Here is a 19,565-nt window from a genome sequence, read left to right as displayed (position 1 = left end):
TCAGTGTTCCCATGATTTCTTGTAGCTTGCAGTCTGTTTTCTGTGACAAATTTAAGCAGCAGTAGTTGGCGGTTTGGGGGGGGAAATGGGAAATATCACAAGTGCTGCCGGCTTTATGTTGTGTTGACTTTTTCCTTAAATTTTACATCAGCCTGCACTACCTCAAAAGAAAATCATAGAACTTGCTCATGCACAGAACCCTACACGTCCTTTCTGGCCTATTGTATTCGTAATGTATTCTCCTTCACTCGTATCTTATGATTTCTTATAGGTAGACTTAAAATATCTGGATATATTTGGTGAACATAGGATATCTTTTGGGAAGTATCTAAATTCTTCTAGATTTGGGAATACAGAACTGAAATGTTCTTAATATGCCTAATTTTCCACTTAACCTGGAGTTCAAGATTCCAGAGCCTGTTTCGGAGCGCTTCCTGTAATTTGCTGGTAAAAATGGAGATTTCTATGGAATGTTGGAAGTGGCTCATGTTCTGCCACTAAAACCACGTTGTTCAGCGTTTGTTCCCTTTTTATAGTAAATAAAATAATTTGTAACTTCTTCTTCACTAGGTTACTTCTGTTTTTAATGAAGTGACATCATCTTTTACTCTGAATCCTAAAATTCTGCAACAGTTGGATAGTAAACGACAGCAAGTCCAAATGACTGTTACAGAAACAAATCAAGAATGGCAAGTGCTGCATCTGCGAGTCCATACTTTTGCTGCGTGTGCAGTTGTGAATTTGCAGCAACTGCCAGAAAAATTAAATCCTGTTATAAAGCCTTTAATGGAAGCTATCAGAAAAGAGGAGAATACGCTAGTACAAAACTATGTGGCTTCATGCATAGCAAAATTACTTCAGCAGTGTACAACAAGGTCTCCTTGTCCCAACTCCAAGATAATAAAAAATCTCTGCAACTCCCTCTGTGTGGACCCACATCTCACCCCATTAGCAGCGTGTCCTGCACAGCCTCAGAGTGGCAATGAAAATTCAAAAGGTACGCTATGTAGAACTGCTAGGATCTGTGCTTATCTCTGAACTGCTAAAATTTGTATTTGTAATATTTGAGTGAATCTTGCTTTCAGTATATTAAAATGCCAGCAACAATTTTTTATATATTAGTAATTACTTCATTCAGGTATCTTGCAGTTCCACACAGTGTGTAGATTAATGTAATATAACTTGGTTCCAGTTTTTAGTTACTTACTGTTATTTGCCTATCACTATCAATTTCTAATCCATGTCATGAAACTTTTCATTGAAATGGAATCAGTTTTGAAACCAGGAAGTAGCTTGTCAGAAAGAAAGGGGAAAAGTCTGATTTGTGTTATGTTCTGTAGACTAATTGTAAGGTGACAACAGATGAGGGCAGTGTTTGAAGTTAACAAAAAATCTTGTGCTTGCTGTGGACATGGAGTTTCTTAAAGTGACTGTCCAGTGCTAAAAATGTGTGGATTTAACGAGCAGTGCAGATTGAAACCTTGCTATCTATAAAATCTTCAGCCAACTTTCAGGTTTGGCCATTAAAGATTTTACTTCCTTTTTAATGTGTTCTCCTTCATCTCAGAGTAGAATAATACATTCATATCCAATCACAAATTAAGATCATTAGCCTAAGTAGAAATATCAAGAAATTCAAAGATACTCATCTGCTCTTTGTTTCATGATAAAATTCTCAAACTATTTTCAAAGGGTAAAAAGTTTTAGTCTTTAGGACATTATGCTGGTTTTTACTTGATTTTCTTGTTGAATGAGAGTTAATCTAGCAGTGCACTTTAGATTTCCTTGCCAAGTCTCTAATACACTCTTAACAAAGTAACTCTTCTCTATACTTATTTCCATTCCTGAGAGCAGTGACACTTACCCACGGTTTTCAAAGCACTTTGAGATCTGCAGATGATTTGTAAGTGACTATCACTTCCACCTACGTTTTAAACCACAGCTTAAATTGTTTTCAGCTATTCTCTCTTCTCCCTTAGGACCCAACTCTGACAAAGATGGGATGCATCATACAGTTACTAAGCACAGGGGAATAATTACACTGTACAGACACCAGAAAGCTGCTTTTGCCATCACAAGTCGAAGAGGTCCTGCTCCTAAAGCTCCCAAAGCCCCAATTGCAGACCTCCCCACTGGCAGCAGTGGAAGCATTCCTACAGAACTTGATGAGGTAAAGTTGAAAAATTTGCGTTTATAATTTGTATGCTCAGTCCTCCTCTTTATTAGTTTGAACACACTGAAATCAATAGTGCTACAAAAAGGTTGCCCAGGATCCTTACCCCAAGAGAATTAAGTCAAAATATGATTCTGTGAGACAAGCAGCCTATGTTAATTAATGATGGTGATAACATCTTAAATCTTCTGCGTGTTGTTAAGCAAATTAATTCTTCTGAAAAACCTTACATTTGGCACGGGATATCAGTATCTCAATATAAATCCATGCAAATGGATTTTCTTAAACTGAGCTGTGACTGTGTCCTGTTACTTACGTTGAGTTTTGATATACAATGGAAACTCTGAAGCATGAAAAACTATTTAAAATTCATCTGCGTTTAGGATGTACACCTGACTTCCACGCTTGATGTGCTAAACCTTTTTTGTTATCCTTTTATTCTTAAAAAGCTACCAAAGTATTTAATGTGATGCTTGTCAGAACTGTGCTCACTGAACAGCACTGTGGATTTTATTTTTAATTGTTAGTGTTTATAACAGTTTCACTCTCTGAAGAGGGTGGGAGCAGGAGAAGGGCTTAATAACAAATACGGTACTGCTTTTGGAAAGTTGTGCTGACACATTGCTGTTACTGGTGTCCTCTATATTGGCAATACCTTTAGCTCTAAAATTGGAACCAATTGGAAAACTTAGTGCTAAAACGCCCTATCAGTAAAAGCCACATTCCCAAATTTATAGAAAATAAGCTGCTATGTGAGATTTGCCTTTTTTTAACCTGAAAAAATAATAAATAATTTGTAAAGAAAAAAACAAACATGCAGATGTGTGGGAAGTAGCCACCATCAAAATCAGATGCCTAGGTAATGATGGGAGCCTCCTTAAAAATAATCATCATTCAGAGAAATAAAGTGTAGTTGTGAGTGATGTTTTTGCTTTGTGAGTTTTTTTTGTTGTTGTCTAACATAAATAACAAAGTAATCTTACAGTTTAGTGCCTGCACAGCAAGTTTTCATACAACTTCTGAATGTGAAAATAACCTTTCTATAAGTTGACCTTATATTAGTAATCTGACAGCACTTCTATAGAATATTATGTATGTCTGTTCACAAAACACGGAAACTTTGTTTTCATCCTCGTTTACATTTGTTTAGTAAATTAAGCTTAATCCTGTTCTTACTACTTCATTAAAAATTCTTCAATTCCAGGCTCAGAAACCATATGTTGTTCAGAGAAGAGGAGCTGAGTTTGCCTTATCTACAATAGCTAAACATTTTGGTGCTGAAATGGCAAAGGGATTGCCTCATCTCTGGGATGCTATGGTTGGTTCATTAAGGAACAACATTCACATAAATAATTTTGGTAATTATACTTAAAATTAAAGTTGGGGGACCAGAAGGATGGGGACAGCATGTTAATCATGTTATTGAACTCCTTTTCTGTTTTTAACAGATCGAAAGTCTTTGCTGGAAAAAGGAGATGCTCCTGCCCAGGAGTTAGTAAACTCTTTACAGGTTTTTGAAATAACAGCAGCCTCAATGGATATTCAGCTTCATCCTCTGGTAATGAAGTTCAAAAACAGATTTTTGTATGAAGCATTTCAGTCTGTTCATTGACACTGTTTTAGATATTTGTTTTGTACAGCTTCTTTTTGGGTTTTTCTAAAATGGGATAGGTTTACTAAATGGGACCAGCCTGGGACAAATTTGCAGGCTGGAAGGACTTGTTAATCTGCATCTGTAATCTATAATGATTCTTTATAAAAAGTTCTGAGTGCTTAGTACTGTATTTTTTCCAGGGTTAAACATGTCTTTTATTTAAGTTTTATTTTAACTTGCACTTTTACTAAAGTAATAAATATTTTGTTATTCTGAATGTTCATTGCAGTAGGGAATAATAATTGTTGAAAGCTGAATTGTATTTTTCTTCTGAAAAGATTTTTCAGTTCTGCACAGTGAGGTCATGTGAAGAAACCAATTTAAGCACTCCACTTTTTGGATGCAACAATGGTTTAAACATTTTTTACTTTAAAATAATTCAATATTTTTCTAATAGGTCATAGTAACCTCCTTTTTTTTTTTTTTTCTCCCCTATCCTCTATTCAGTTAATTGAGCATTTGCCTCATCTTTGTATGTGCCTTCAACATCCTAGCACTGCAGTGAGACACATGGCTGCTCGCTGTGTAGGTGTTATGAGCAAAATAGCTACCATGGAAACAATGAATATATTTCTGGAGCAAGTTCTACCATGGCTGGGAGCAATAGATGACAACACCAAACAAGAAGGCGCAATTGAAGCGCTTGCATGTATCCTTGATTGAGTACTCAAAAATGCAGAAGCCTCTCTTCAGCTGCAAAATTTGGAGGAACAAAAACAATTGCCTAAAAATAATGAGAAGGGGACTGAGGTAGAATGTTAAGTTATTGTCTCCTGTAGATAACAAATATAAGAACTTTATTTCCATTATTTATTCTTCGTTATTTTTAGTTTCTATTACTATTAGTCTTCATTATTTATCAAGTGAAGTTTTGGTGGAAGCAGTTCAATATTCTAAAGAATGCCGAATGTGGAAACCCACATTACTGTCTGGGAACAAGCTTAAAAAAATGAACTGAACTGAAAAATAATAAGGAAGTTAATGTTTAATGTTACCAAAATGCACCAAGTAGTGGAATTCACTGGGTTGGCCCTAAGTGTAGCTGGGTAGATCAGACAACTTTTTTTCATTCCTTTGTTAGTAGAAATCTTGTTCATTTGAATAATGTATTAATAACTTGTATGTGAAACTGCCAGGTGGATAATGTCAGACAATACTGAATGTGTAAACACTATTTCCTTAATAGATGATTCAGGTGTAATGGAACAGCTCGACGTAGGTATTGTTCCATACATTGTTCTTCTGGTAGTTCCAGTTCTGGGTAGAATGAGCGATCAGACAGACAGTGTACGTTTCATGGCTACTCAGTGCTTCGCAACACTAATTAGACTAATGCCTCTTGAGGTAAGTTGAAGTTCTAAGTATAATGAAAATATGAACTGTTTTGTCTTCGCATCAGCTACAAAGCCCAAGCCTCTGGATCATTAAATGCTGAATAAATAACTATCTTTTAGAAATTCAGTCCAGATCAGGCAACTGATGATTTATTCTTTATAATGTAAAATGAGAAAAATGAAACCCTTTGCTAGCATTTCATAAATCAGTGTTAAAATAAAAATTGTCTTTATAGGAAATTTAGTTCAACTGTGTACACAAAGTTAAAGTGCATATGTTAATTTGGTGTGTAAAGCAGCTTAGAAGTTGTATGTTTGTTCTCCTGGGTATGGTGACTGCCAGGGTGATGTGGGAGAGAATTTAAAAAAAAAAAAAAAAAAAAGTAGAATCATGGGTTGAGGTAAAAACTATTTACTAGGATAGAGAAAAAGGGATAATAGTTATGACTATAGATGTGTGTGTATATGTTATATACATCTGCTGTACACATTTATATATATATGCATTTGTGTATATGTATATATATGAATGTACTATACACGTTCATGTATATTTATATGAAGGTGTACATAAATGAATGTATGAAATACGTAATGCACAAGCAATTGCTCACCACCTCCTGACCAATGCCCAGCTAGCCCCACGAACAAGGGAAGAGACAGATGGACTCTCACCCTCTTCAAAATTCTCCACGCTATGTCAGATGGTATGGAATATCCCTTTGGCCAGTTTAAGTCAGCTGTCCTAATTCTGTTCCTTACCAGCTCCCTGGGATGGTCTTGGCTCTGTACAACACTGCTTAGCAGCAACTGTAAACGTCAGTGTGTTATCAACATTGTTTTTCTCGTAGAACCAAAAATATAGCATCATACCAGACATGCTGAACTACATAATTCTATCCCCTCTGAAACAAAGATGCTCTTCTAAACTCAGAAAACAAATTCCACAGCTTCTGGCAAGATCATGAATATTATCCAGTGGTGATTAAGCAGTACAGATTTGTTTCTGTTTATCACTCTTCCTGCAGCTTGAAACCTCCAACATGTTTTAATATTGCACTTCAAGGCTTCCAAGTAACTGATTTTCACCACCAGATGGTAACAGAAGACAGTTGAGAATTCATATGCCCTTTTTAAAATGTAAAAATATTACTAGCTTAATAGGTTTAGGATGTGTTATTGTCTTGATTTTTAATTTAATGTAATAGAAGCTTTAGAATCTGATAATAAGCAACTGCCTTGGAAGGAGCACTTTCTGTATGCTTACACTGAAATGTTCAAATTGAAAATGAGCACAGCAGAACTGAATTTCTAGGGAAACAATCTGACTGGTATGCTGCTGTTCATTCTAGCACACAGTTCTCTTCATATCCTTGTACTTTGGAATACATGTAGGTTACATTTTTTAAAGCTGTGTTAATTTAGTAAGCAACTCTTCAAAATGTAGAACACTTGTTTTATTACTTACTTAAATAAAGAACTTCCTTAATATGAATTGATTGATAGATAAGGAGATTCAGTATCAGATGTTGTGTGTTAAGTATACAAGCTTAGTCATGTGAAGTAGATTAATAATGAGAGAAAATACTGGTATGTTTTGAGGGGCAGTCTTCTGAATGCTAATAATTTTAAATGTGAGGCCAAAGAAGGAATTTAAATTAATAACTGTAAGGGGTTGAAGTCAGTAGAAACAGAGCAGTGAGTAAAATATGGAAGCACATTTTTTTTTATAGGGAGATATTTGACTCAAGGAATCTTAATTTAACCTCAGAAAAAAGGTCAGTAACTGTAGAGTTTTGATAAACAAAGTTGATGTGCTTGCTTTAATTTTCTTTATCCTTTCTGTTTATTTACATATTTTGGCTTCCTTTTAGCAGATGCTTGTTCTTGTTTGTCACTTAGCTTTTAATACTTAATTTCTTTTGCTGAGCTGTAAAATTCCCTGGATTTATTTTATATAAAGTTGAGAAGATTGCAGATGTTTGTCATCTGTTTATTTAAAATATTCAAGCTAGTATGGAGTTTTATTTCATCAGTGTGAGAGTTAAGTACCGTGGCCCTAACACTGCTGCTTTAAAAAATGCTATTTTAGGCTGGTATACCAGATCCACCAAACATGTCTGAAGAATTAATTCGAATGAAAGCTAAAGAACGCCACTTTCTGGAACAATTGTTAGATGGAAAAAAACTGGAAAACTATAAAATTCCAGTACCAATCAAAGCAGAGCTGAGAAAATACCAGCAGGTGAGAGCTTGTACTTCTTGTAATTTCCAGTCTGGTAGGGTTTTATGGAAAGGTTGTTTGGGCGTTAGGTATTTTGCTTTGTGTTTTTGTTTGTTTGTTTTTTTGTTGGCTTTGTTAAATCATAATTATTTTCTTATTAGCTGAGCAATGTGCATTTTAGACTCTTGGATGAGGAAGACCAAATTAAGTAATACATTCAATTTATACTAATTCCTTTTTTTTTTTTTTCCTCATGTAATTTTTCTCAGTGGTCAATGAGGTCTGCCTTGCTAAGGCTGTCTGCAGCAGCTTGCTATTGCAAGGCCAGGCCTCATTATAACATTTGGCTACTTTATGTTTTTACGTCTATTTCCCCTCTGATTTGAGTGAATGGGCTCTAGCAGATGCATTCATGGGGATCTCTTTTTAGACTTATGGAGACTATGCACCTGTTAGATGCACCAGCCAGTTGCACTTGGGAGTTTTGCAGTGATGAATAATGGAATATAGTTGTTTCAAGTGAAGCTTAGCTAGCCAAAAGTTTTTGGTTTTGATTTATTTTTTATTTTTTTTTTTTTACTTCTGAGGCATTTCTTCATTTTCTGATTTCAGGATGGAGTGAACTGGCTGGCATTTCTCAATAAATACAAACTTCATGGAATTCTTTGTGATGATATGGGCTTAGGGAAAACTTTACAGTCCATTTGTATTCTTGCAGGCGATCATTGCCTGAGGTGAGCTTAAATAAATATTCTATCATAAGGACTTGAACAAGTTTTATCTATGGTTATGATTTGTTGTCCTGGGCAACCTGGCGTAGGTGGTCTGGCTTGAGCTGGGGTTGGACCAGATGACCTCTAGAGGTCCCTTCCTACCTCTACTATTCTGTGATTCTGTTTTTTAAAATACAACAACAGAAAACAAAAAATCACAGAATAAAATTTCCACCACCTCCAGGAGTGGAAAAACAACAAAACTTTGTTTTGATATTCTTAAAGGGCTCAAGAATATGCAAGAACAAAACTGGTAGACAGTGTCCCCCTTCCCTCGTTGGTGGTATGCCCTCCTACACTCACAGGACACTGGGTGGATGAAGTGGGAAAATTTTGCTCCAAAGAATATCTTAATCCTTTGCACTATACAGGACCTCCTACTGAGAGAGCAAGGTAATACATTTTGTACTTTGTGTTTATGATTTAGGCACAGTAAAATATCATACTGAATTCTGCAGTTCACAGTTTGTGATTGTGGTAAAACATATGGTGGTACTTTTAAGGCTGCAATAATACAAAGGGGCACTTCAGTTATGATGTCTTTTTTTTTTTTCCTGAAGATTACAATATCAGGTGAAAAGGCACAATCTCATAGTGGCTTCATATGATGTTGTGAGAAATGACATTGATTTCTTCAGGTAAGAATTGCTTTGTTTTCTGAGGTTTCAATAACTTAAAATTTTAAATACTACTTAAGTCTATTTTCTTATTTTCTAGAAATATTAAGTTTAATTACTGCATTCTTGATGAAGGCCATGTAATAAAAAATGGAAAAACAAAACTGTCAAAAGCAGTAAAACAGCTGACTGCCAATTACAGGATAATTCTTTCTGGGACACCAATTCAGGTAACTGCTGTTCTTTTTTCTAAGGAGCTTGGTGAGTAGGAAGAATGAGCATTTTGCATTCTGTTTTATTTACGGCTGATCAGAGTTCTCTTGTTCCAAGTACATGCTGTAAAATAAGCTTTTTGTTAGTAAGTGCTTAGAAGTAAATCTTCTTTCCCATTATGCCTATATATAGAGCTGTGATAGTGTGGGTCTCAAAGACTCTCTACCACTTATTAAGGTAGTGGGCAGGAAAAGAGCATTTCCTAATGTTTCAAGTGAAGTTAACAGGAACCTTGACTTAAAGAACTCTACAGTTTGAGCTCTGTCCTAATGATGTATGTCTGGAGTATCCATCCCATCCAAGACTAAGACCAGTGGAATCTCCTGGATTTTGTTGTCCATAACTGAGGATGTGGCTTAAAACATCAGATACTGTAAAAAATCCACTTAGCTGTTGAAGAGTATGTAACTTAAACTGATGAAAGAGCCCCTGGGTTTCAGGAGTTCAAAATTGTGTTTGGAACCTTTGGAATATTCTCCTGGAAGCATTAAGTATGTATGGAAATGTTCCTGATAACTTGGAATAATTAATTTCTGAAAGGAATTTAACAACTGTTTCTTTTATGTTCAGAACAACGTCTTAGAGTTGTGGTCATTGTTTGACTTCCTTATGCCAGGATTTTTGGGTACTGAACGCCAATTTGCAGCTCGTTATGGCAAACCAATACTGGCAAGTAGAGATGCCCGAAGCTCCAGTCGTGAACAAGAAGCTGGTGAGAATCAAAATCTTCAGGGTTTGGGGTTTTTTTCCCCCTTTCAAAAAGTGTAGTCAATTCCAAGTTAAGAGTGTTGGTTTTTTCGGGGTGGGTTTTTTTTGTTTTTCTCTGTGTGTTCTGAATGTTTTGAATTATTTGTATTTAACAACTGTTTATATGGGCTAATAGCGACAGGACAAGGGGGAATGGTTTTAAACAAATAGAATCATAGAATTGCTCAGGTTGGAAGCATCCATGGCCAGGCTGGATGACTCTGGGCAGCCTGGTCTGGTGGTTGGCAACCATGCCCATAGCAGAGGGGTTGAAACTAGATGATCATTATGGTCCTTTTCAGGCCATTCTATGATTCTATTTTCTACAAAATTTAATTTGTTTCCATTCCTTTCCCTTCACTAGGGGTTCTTGCAATGGAAGCACTGCACCGCCAAGTTCTGCCATTCTTGCTAAGGAGAATGAAAGAGGATGTACTGCAAGATCTTCCACCCAAAATTATTCAAGATTATTACTGTGTTCTCAGTCCTTTACAGGTATGTTTAAAAAGTCAGCTGGAAGCTTAGGTTTTTTTCTTTTTAACAGCATAAAGATAAGAACAAGCAGTTCTGTATTCCAACGTCAATTTTGTATCAGCTCTTGACATTCTCTGAGGCCACAAGACTAAAAAAAAATCCTAGTAATATTAATATCTACATGCAGTTCAATAGACTGCACTTCACCTTAATTTCTGGCTTAGTTCTACAAGAAAAATTTGTTGGCATTTGTAGATTTTTCTTAGCAAATACTTCACAAGCTGAAAGAAATTCACTTTCTTCAAGTGAAAGAAAATCACTTGCAAGTGATTATATTATTAATGTTGATCTTATGCTACATATAAAATAGCTTTCCTTGTTTTCCATTAGTTTAGAACCTGAACTTGAAATTGAATTTGGAAAAATGTTATTTCCTTTTTTGTGAGGAAAATGCATACTCATTCTTTTGTCTGGAACATGGTCTACAGGTTCAGCTTTATGAAGACTTTGCCAAGTCTCGTGCCAAATGTGACATTGATGAAACAGTTTCTTCAATTTCACTACGTGAAGAAACTGAAAAACCAAAGCTTAAAGCTACAGGTCATGTATTTCAGGTACAATTTCTTCTCCAATTTTCACTAACTTGTTCACTTATTTATGATAATTATATTTGTGTTTAATTATAACTGAAAAATTATTATGGTATTGAGAATTTTTTATTAATTTGCCTGGAAGGCGATGTATAGCTATTATGCTTAAATTTTGTTACAGTGTATTAACAGTGATGTAAATATGACTTCAAATTTTTTTTACTAATATTTACTAGCATTCAGGTTTTGTGGATCTTACATAATGCTATCAACCAAAAATGATTATCAAGAGTACAAAACAGTAAGATTAAATTTAGTAGCCTCTAGTTTTATCATTTACACTGCAAAATTAAGATTGCAAAGCATGAACCAAACAGTTACCTTAAGGTTAGAAGGGAAGGTTCACTGCCTTACAGAACTGCAAATTAAGCTTTAGTTGTGTAGGAGCAATAATTCTCAAAGGCTTCTGCTCGGCTCCTATGCCTCTGACCTTTTCTCTGCTCTCATGGATGTTACATCTCTGTAACAAAACCCAAGATCATTACGGCCCTAACAGTAACGGATTCAGTGTAAAATATAGGTTTTCTTAATTAAAAAGGGTAAATTTAATTAAATGGAAATATACCAGTCTAATTTGTGGAATATGGCTAAGTGGCTTCTATACAGCTGTAACTACATTGTTACTAACAGTTTCTTTGAACTAAATTGAATTAAAGGCATTGCAATATTTACGGAAGCTATGCAACCATCCAGCACTAGTGCTAACAACCCAGCATCCAGAATATAAAAGAATTACAGAGCAACTTGCTGCTCATAATTCATCCCTTCGAGATATCCAACACGCACCTAAGCTTTCTGCATTAAAACAAGTAAGTAGACTTGTGTGTTGTGCCTTAATGTGTCTCTATGCTATGCTTTAGGATTTTAAGATCCCATCAATCTGAAAACTGGTCTTAAAATGTGAGTTAAGTAACAGATCAAATAGAGTCCAGGGGTTTCCTTCTAAAGTTTATGCCTTATTTTGCTGTTTAGCCAAGAAAACTCAAAATTGGAAGTGGAACAGAAAATGAGTTTTACATTAAATTTTGCTGCCTTGCAAGAAACTGTAGTTATTTTCTGTTTCTTACTCTTGGCCTTCTTATTGCAGATTTACTCCAATTTACTATACTGGAGACTATTAGTTTGATAAAATCAGGTTGTGTTAAAGATTTCAAATTCTACTGTAAATAAAGAAAAATGAAGAAAATGAATATTCTGATGAATCTTGAAAACTTGTAGTTTGTCTGTAGAATCAGACTTTTCTCTGTCATCTGAATGGCTGTTGCAGACTTCCTTTGTAGTTTATTGGGTTTCTCTTCCTTCTACTTTTGGTAGTCCATCCATATCAGAATTTACATGAGATCTACTGTCACTTTGGTATGCTTTAATTTAATGCCCTTTTGCTTAAAGCTGCTGCTAGATTGTGGTTTGGGAAATGGTGGATCTTCAGAGAGTGGTACAGAAGCTGTTGTGGCCCAACACAGGATACTTATCTTCTGTCAACTTAAGAGCATGCTGGACATAGTAGAGCATGACCTTCTCAGACCTCAGTTACCTTCAGTCACCTACTTACGATTAGATGGTAGCATACCTGCTGGCCAGAGGCATTCCATTGTTTCACGGTAAGCATAGTCATTCATGACTGATATGCAGACAACTGCAGTGAGTTATTTATGGTCTGTAACTGACACCTCATTGTACTGCCAGGCCATCACTGTCTAACTTATATTAAAAAGAAATTAAAAATAAAAATGCCACACTTCTGCCTGTGAAAGTGTATGTTCATAGCAAGAGTCTGCATCAGAACTTAAGCCTTTAAAGTAATTGGATGACTTTTTAATAACAATGTTGAGGAAGAAAATTGCTAATATCTGCTTTTTCTCTATAACCTGAGTAAAGACATCAAATTGCAGACAAAACAGAAGTATGTGGTTACCCTTATAACATCTGGCACACGAAAACAAGTGCATAAATTAGCAAATGATCTTGGTGTTCTATGCTATCCTTTCTGTATATCACCTGGAGATTATTACAGTTCTATGAAGAACCCTAAGAGACTTGGGATATGGGAATGTAAGAGCTATGTTTTACTTCATACTTAATGACTCTTTCCTGTATTAATGGAAGTAAAACCAAACCCCAACGTTACTGGCATGTGTTAATATAGGAAAAAGGTCTATCTTAATTTTAATATCAGGGATAGAAGTTGGAAGACAATTTTAAGGAACTGTATAATGCTTATGCCTGCATTTACTTGAATGACTTGCAAGTCAACTTATTTAGCCTAGGTCCAACAGTACAAATACTTTTATTGCTAGTGGATAGAAGTCTTAGATACTTCAAGCTTTATTTTGTTTTATTAGTAATTAGTAATAAATTACTCCTTTTTTTAATACTACTTATTCAGTATTAGATCTACAGAGGAACCTCAGGCAGCTAAGGTTCATATTTCCATCCTTAAAAGAATTTTACCATGCTTAACCTTTTTTTTTTTTTTTTCAGGTTTAATAATGACCCATCTATAGATGTTCTGTTGCTCACTACTCATGTTGGTGGATTGGGACTTAACTTGACAGGGGCAGATACAGTAGTGTTTGTGGAACATGACTGGAACCCAATGAGAGACCTGCAAGCCATGGACCGGGCACACCGTATTGGACAGGTGAAAAACTCTTTATTTTCCCATATTTTTTCTTGCTGAGCTCTTCAAATTTGGATAAGATTAAGATTATAGCACATACCAAAGTGATTTCTAGGGATTTCCACCTAGTTTTCAGTCACTGCTTTCTTACATACGTCAGATGTTGTAGGGTCTATTTTTCCCCAACTCTGTATGATTCCCTTTTCCATACTGAGTCACTGAGAAGCATCCAGAGAAAGAATCACGTTTTAGTGGAGGAACAAATGCAACAAAAACAAGGTACTGAAGGGAAGCCACATAGAATTGTCCTTCTCTGATGCCTGACAGGGAACAAGTGACTAGTTGTTACAGTCTTTACAGTTATGACAAACAGCAAAATTCCTAACTTCCTCAGCACAGATATTGCAGATGCCTCTACTGTGTGCTAGCATAGCCCTGTACTCATTCTTTTCTCTTAACAGCAGTCAAACTTATAAAGTTACCCAAGAGTAAACCAAACCATTTCCCACTTTCTTGAATACTGAAGCTGTTATTTTTTTTTCTTTTAGCTAACTGTTGTTTTTACTCTTTCAGAAACGTGTTGTTAATGTCTATCGCCTGATAACCAGGGGAACTCTAGAGGAGAAGATTATGGGTCTTCAGAAGTTCAAAATGAACATTGCTAATACAGTGATCAGCCAAGAAAACGCAAGCCTACAGAGCATGGGAACAGAACAGCTTCTTGATCTCTTCACTCTTGACAAGGTAAAGGAACGTTTTTTAGAAATAACTACCAAAACCAGAGGGAAGCTGGGGAAAAGCTTGGAATTGCAAAACTTCAGATGAACACTTAAAGTGCAATAATGAGTAGCAGGTAACTGAAAAACAGGAGGAAGGCATTTTCCCAAATTAATCATAGAATGGCTTAGGTTGGAAGGGACCTTATAGTTCGCTCAGTTCCAACCTCCCTGCCCTGGGCTGGGTTGCCACCCACTAGATGAGGCTGCCCAAGGCCTCATCCATGCAAGCCTTGAATGTTTCCAGAGATGAGGCATCCACAGTTCCTCTGAATTTTCACCTCTCTCTGAATAAAGACTTTCTGTCTGAAATTTAACTTAAACCTTCCCTCCTTTAGCTTAAAGCCATTCCCCCTTATCCAATCACTATCAGACTGCGTAAAAAAATTGCTTCCCTCCTGCTTATAAGCTCCCCTCAAGTATTGGAAGACCACAGCAGGGTCTCCCTGGAGACTTCTCCAAGTTAAACAAGCCCAGCTCCTGTAGCCTTTCTTGACAGGAAAGGTACTCCAGCACTCTAATCTTTGTGGACCTCCTCTGGAATTGCTCCAACACTTCCAATCATCAGAGTTAAAGAATCTTTTTAGGAATAATTGGTAAAGGAAAACTAAGAATGCATGCTTATGATCAGTAAATATTCCTGAAAACATTCTTCTCTCTTATTTTTTTTGGAAGGATGGAAAAACTGAAAAACCTGATACCTCTACCTCTTCTGGGAAAGCATCAATGAAATCAGTGCTCGAAAACCTTGGAGAACTATGGGATCAAGAACAGTATGACACTGAATATAGCCTCGAAAACTTTATGCATTCATTAAAGTAACCATCATATTTGTAACACAACTGCTGCTAGTTCACAATTTTTTCTGCTGATATTCAGCAAACTTCAAAGCATATATAGTGAACCTTTAGCTTAATGTGTAAATACTTATTGAAGAATCTTCAAAACGCTGACACTGAGTAGTGTCACCTGTCTCACCGGGGAGTTATTCTGTCTTAAACATTTGCACTGTATAGAATAACTTTAAATGTAAACATTGTGAGGTGGTTTGAATTTTACTTGTTCTGAATGGCTGCAAATTCTTAACTTGGTAGAAGAATAAAACAAAGCAGGTTTTTACAAATGTTATCAAGTCAAGTGTTATTTCTGTTTGAAGTAAGTCCACTATTATTTTTCTGTATCTGTAGTAGTTCTGTACAGTTGTTTCAGTGAATACTTTAGGTTGCTCCGTGTACATTTTTCTTTTAAACACAACTTGCTTTTATCATGTATTAAAAGAATTCAACTTAAACTTTCACTTCAGATCATTTCAGAACTTGTATCACCAGAGGCAAAGCCTAGAAGCCTTGAAAGTACAGAGTAATTAAATGGCACTAGGTATGTGCACCCACCTTTGTATATTGAGTATAAATACACTCTTCAGTCTTTTGACACCATCTTGAGAGAACAGCCAACTTGAACTTTTTAATGTAATGAGTTATACTAACTACAGGTAGTGGTCTATTTGAGGCCATTTTTGCATCCTTTTAGCAGGGGTGTACTTTTTTTAATTTATCTATAAGGCTAGAATATAGCCACTTGGAGAGATGCATGTATTCAGTATGTTTCAATCCTATATATTTTTTTGTAACTAAAAAGAAAATAAATATACAAACATTTTCCAGAAGTAGATTTTACACTGTCTAGGATTTTAAAATCCACGCTAAAGTGACTGTTTACTAAATTGATGCATGATTTAAAGCTTCTTAAAGGAATAGGACAGATTTTTTTCTTTAGGAAAACATATACATAGAAATACCTACATCCAGTTTGAGGGACTTGAATAGTTAAAATCATGTAATAAAGATAGTAAAGGACTTAATAGCAGTGAGTGAGAATAATATGGCTGTACGTTTAACAGCTTTTTATAAAAGGGAGGCAGTAGCAAAGGTGCATTTCTAGATGTGCATATGTACCAGTATATGCACTTTTATAAATATTAAATTATAGATAACTTACAGCAGACAGCAGTTGTCTGAAAACAAAAAAAAAATATATGTATAAATATAAAACCTAAGGTTTGTAGCTTGCTGTGTGCTTAAGCATCAGAGCTTAAAAACCACCAGAGACCTCAACTATGTAAAATAAGATTGTTTTAAAACTATATAAATCAAGACTGTTCTGCAGCATTGGAGATGAATTAATGTCACATTTCAATAGTTATGAACTGCCATACTGTAACTAAATTAGCATTCCATGAAAATAAAACTGGGAATATGTAACTTGTATGTTGTGTACGTGCATGTTTGTTTTCTCTGTACAGATGACTCTTACTGTGGCTGAATAGGCAAAAAAAAAAAAGCCAAAACACAAAGGGTTTTGGAAATAATAGCATTATATTCATTTTAACTGAATGCTTCACACACTATTTCTGTTGTGCTCCCAACTCTAATAATTTAAAGGAGGAGAAACAGGATAGGGCTTGGTGTTTTATAAGCAGAGAAACTGAATACTAGGTACTTGAAGATAAACTGGTGCAGTAATTTCATGGCAGTGCCCAGAAATAATAAGGTTTTTGGTTCCTTATTAGTCACAATACATGTTTTTCAGCAGGACTTTATTAGTTGCAGTAGAAGTAAACTGGTTCCTGCAGTGTTCTTGTTGGGGGAAAAGACAACAAAAGACTGTAAAATAGTTATTCATCTTCCTGAAGTTGCTATACAATCATAATGCTCTTAACAATGTTTCTCTTGGATGCAATATTAAAAAAAAAAAGTATAGCATTACCTGGTTTGGACTGCAGAGGGTTCACAGTGTATAAACTGGATTCACTTACAACAAAACTAAAGAAATAGGTTTTTGGCATGCCTCTAACTATACTCCACCTGCTGAATGGGTATACAGCTAGGATAGAATAGAAATAAAAGCTTCAAATATGTCAGCTTCTTAGCACTAAACATTTTGCTCTACAGCTTTTCCCCTGTTGCAGTGTAGTATTTGCTGAAGATGATGCTAACATTCCAAGGTGAGTATGCTCATGATTCAGTTTAAATGAAATTACTTTATGCTTAATCCTTTTTGTCCATCATAGCAGATTTCTATTATTTATAGATAAGCCTGCGTTTTGCCTTAAAACTACTAGATTTAAGGACATGCTTAAACTTACTAATATCCTTGATTTCACTACCACTCCATGGTTCTACAAGTTACTTAGGGAGCACATGGAATCACCAGATGGTTTGGGTTGGAAGTGACCTCAAAGACCTTCCAGTTCCAACCTCCACACCATGGGCAGAATCACCTCCCACTACAGCAGGCTGATGAATCCTCATCAAACCTGGCCTTGAATACTTCCAAGGAATGCAACATCCACAGCTTCTCTGAGCAGACAGTTCTGTGAACACCCTCTGAATAAGGACTGTTTGATTTTTGTCTTTCCAAGTAAGGATACTAGTCTCATTAGAAGCCTGGTGTTGTTTCTTTCAGAAAGCTTTATGCTTTCTGCTTAAAGACTTTTTGCAAGGACTATAATTTCTATCAATTCTGATAGATTTTTCTGTTATCAGTTAGACTCCATTGCAGTTCAATGACTCCAGCTGCCTCTCAAAGTGCTAACACTGCCGTGCCAGTCAAGTGAGTCAGGTGCCACATTCAGCCACCATCATGCTGAATGAGTCAACTCCCCACATACCACCGTAATTCAGAACTGGTGCACCACTGATTGCACTAAATGCAGCAGCTGAATGGGACAAGAACCTGCTTTTCAAAATTTGAAGCCTCTGCATAGATGAGCAGTCTGGAATTCTGTGAAAACATAAGCAGATTTAGAATCATAGAATCACCAAGGTTGGAAAAGACCTAAGAGATCATCCAGTCCAACCGTTCACCTATTCCCAATAGCTCCCACTAAACCATGTCCCTCAACACAACATCCAGCCTTTCCTTGAACACCCCCGGGCTCGGTGACTCCACCACCTCCCTTGGCAGTCCATTCCAGTGCCTGACCACCCTTTCTGAAAAGTAATACTTCCTAATGTCCAGCCTGAATCTCCCCTGCCGTAGCTTGAAGCCATTCCCTCTGGTCCTATCACTAATGACACGAGAGAAGAGGCTGACCCCCAGCTCACTACAACCTCCCTTCAGGAAGTTATAGAGAGCAATGAGGTCTCCCCTGAGCCTCCTCCAGGCTGAACATTCCCAGCTCCTTCAGCCTCTCCTCATATGGCCTGTGTTCCAGACCCCTCACCAGCTTTGTTGCCCTTCTTTGAACACGTTCCAGGGCCTCAATATCTTTCTTGCAGTGAGGGGCCCAAAACTGGACACAGTACTCGAAGTGCGGCCTCACGAGTGCTGAATATAGGGGAACAATCACCTCTCTGCTCCTGCTTGCAACACTGTTTTTGATGCAAGCCAGGATGCCATTGGCCTTCTTCGCCACCTGGGCACACTGTCAGCTCATGTTCAGCCGAGTATCAATCAATACCCCCAGGTCCGTTTCCTCTACACAGTCCTCCAGCCACACCGCCCCAAGCCTGTAGCGTCGCCTGGGGTTGTTGTGGCCGAAGTGCAGGACCCGGCATTTGGCCTTGTTGAAACTCATCCCATTGGCTTCAGCCCAGCTCTCCAGCCTGTCTAGATCCCTCTGTGGGCCTCGCTACCCCCAGGCAGATCCACGCTTCCAGCCAATTTGGTGTCATCTGCGAATTTACTGAGGGCGCACTCGATGCCCTCATCGAGGTCATCAATAAAGATATTGAAGAGGACAGGCCCCAGCACCGACCCCTGGGGAACACCACTCACGACCGGTCGCCAGCTGGATTTGACTCCATTCACTACCACTTTCTGTGCCCGGCCCTCCAGCCAGCTCCTCACCCAGCCAAGAGTGTACCCATCCAAGCCTCGGGCTGCCAGCTTCTGCAGGAGAATGCTGTGGGAGACGGTGTCAAAGGCTTTGCTGAAGTCTAGGTAGACCACATCAACAGCCTTTCCCTCATCCACCAGATGGGTCACTAGATCATAGAAAGAGATCAGGTTGGTCAAGCAGGACCTGCCCTTCATGAACCCATGCTGGCTAGGCCTGATCCCCCGCTCATCCCGCACATGCCACATGATCTCCCTCAAGACAATCTGCTCCATAACCTTCCCTGGCACCGAGGTCAGGCTGACAGGCCTATAGTTCCCCGGATCCTCCTTACGACCTTTCCTGTAAATGGGAGTCACATTGGCAAGCCTCCAGTCTTCTGGGACCTCACCAGTCAACAAGGAGCGCTG

General features: G+C 37.2%; 1 protein-coding gene across 1 annotated transcript in view; it reads left to right on the top strand.

Moving 5' to 3' along the window:
- BTAF1 (B-TFIID TATA-box binding protein associated factor 1) overlaps positions 1-15,137 on the top strand; it is a gene marked incomplete at both ends in the record, with an annotated part of 69,734 nt that extends 54,597 nt beyond the window's left edge. Inside the window, 19 exons of the mRNA XM_079535919.1 lie at positions 571-997; positions 1,980-2,170; positions 3,378-3,531; positions 3,622-3,731; positions 4,275-4,476; positions 5,023-5,171; positions 7,254-7,406; positions 7,998-8,119; positions 8,384-8,551; positions 8,719-8,796; positions 8,876-9,005; positions 9,619-9,760; positions 10,160-10,290; positions 10,758-10,883; positions 11,576-11,728; positions 12,309-12,520; positions 13,401-13,560; positions 14,113-14,283; positions 14,991-15,137. Coding sequence (XP_079392045.1) covers positions 571-997; positions 1,980-2,170; positions 3,378-3,531; positions 3,622-3,731; positions 4,275-4,476; positions 5,023-5,171; positions 7,254-7,406; positions 7,998-8,119; positions 8,384-8,551; positions 8,719-8,796; positions 8,876-9,005; positions 9,619-9,760; positions 10,160-10,290; positions 10,758-10,883; positions 11,576-11,728; positions 12,309-12,520; positions 13,401-13,560; positions 14,113-14,283; positions 14,991-15,137 — 3,126 coding nt within the window. The remainder of the gene's footprint in view (positions 1-570; positions 998-1,979; positions 2,171-3,377; positions 3,532-3,621; positions 3,732-4,274; positions 4,477-5,022; positions 5,172-7,253; positions 7,407-7,997; positions 8,120-8,383; positions 8,552-8,718; positions 8,797-8,875; positions 9,006-9,618; positions 9,761-10,159; positions 10,291-10,757; positions 10,884-11,575; positions 11,729-12,308; positions 12,521-13,400; positions 13,561-14,112; positions 14,284-14,990) is intronic.
- Between the last annotated feature and the right edge of the window lie 4,428 nt (positions 15,138-19,565).

Source organism: Tetrao urogallus (genome assembly GCF_951394365.1).
Source record: "Tetrao urogallus genome assembly, chromosome: 5".
In the NCBI taxonomy this organism is placed as follows: Eukaryota; Metazoa; Chordata; class Aves; order Galliformes; family Phasianidae; genus Tetrao; species Tetrao urogallus.
The sequence above is the reverse complement of the archived record's forward strand: the minus strand, read 5'-3'. Positions and strand labels throughout refer to the sequence as shown.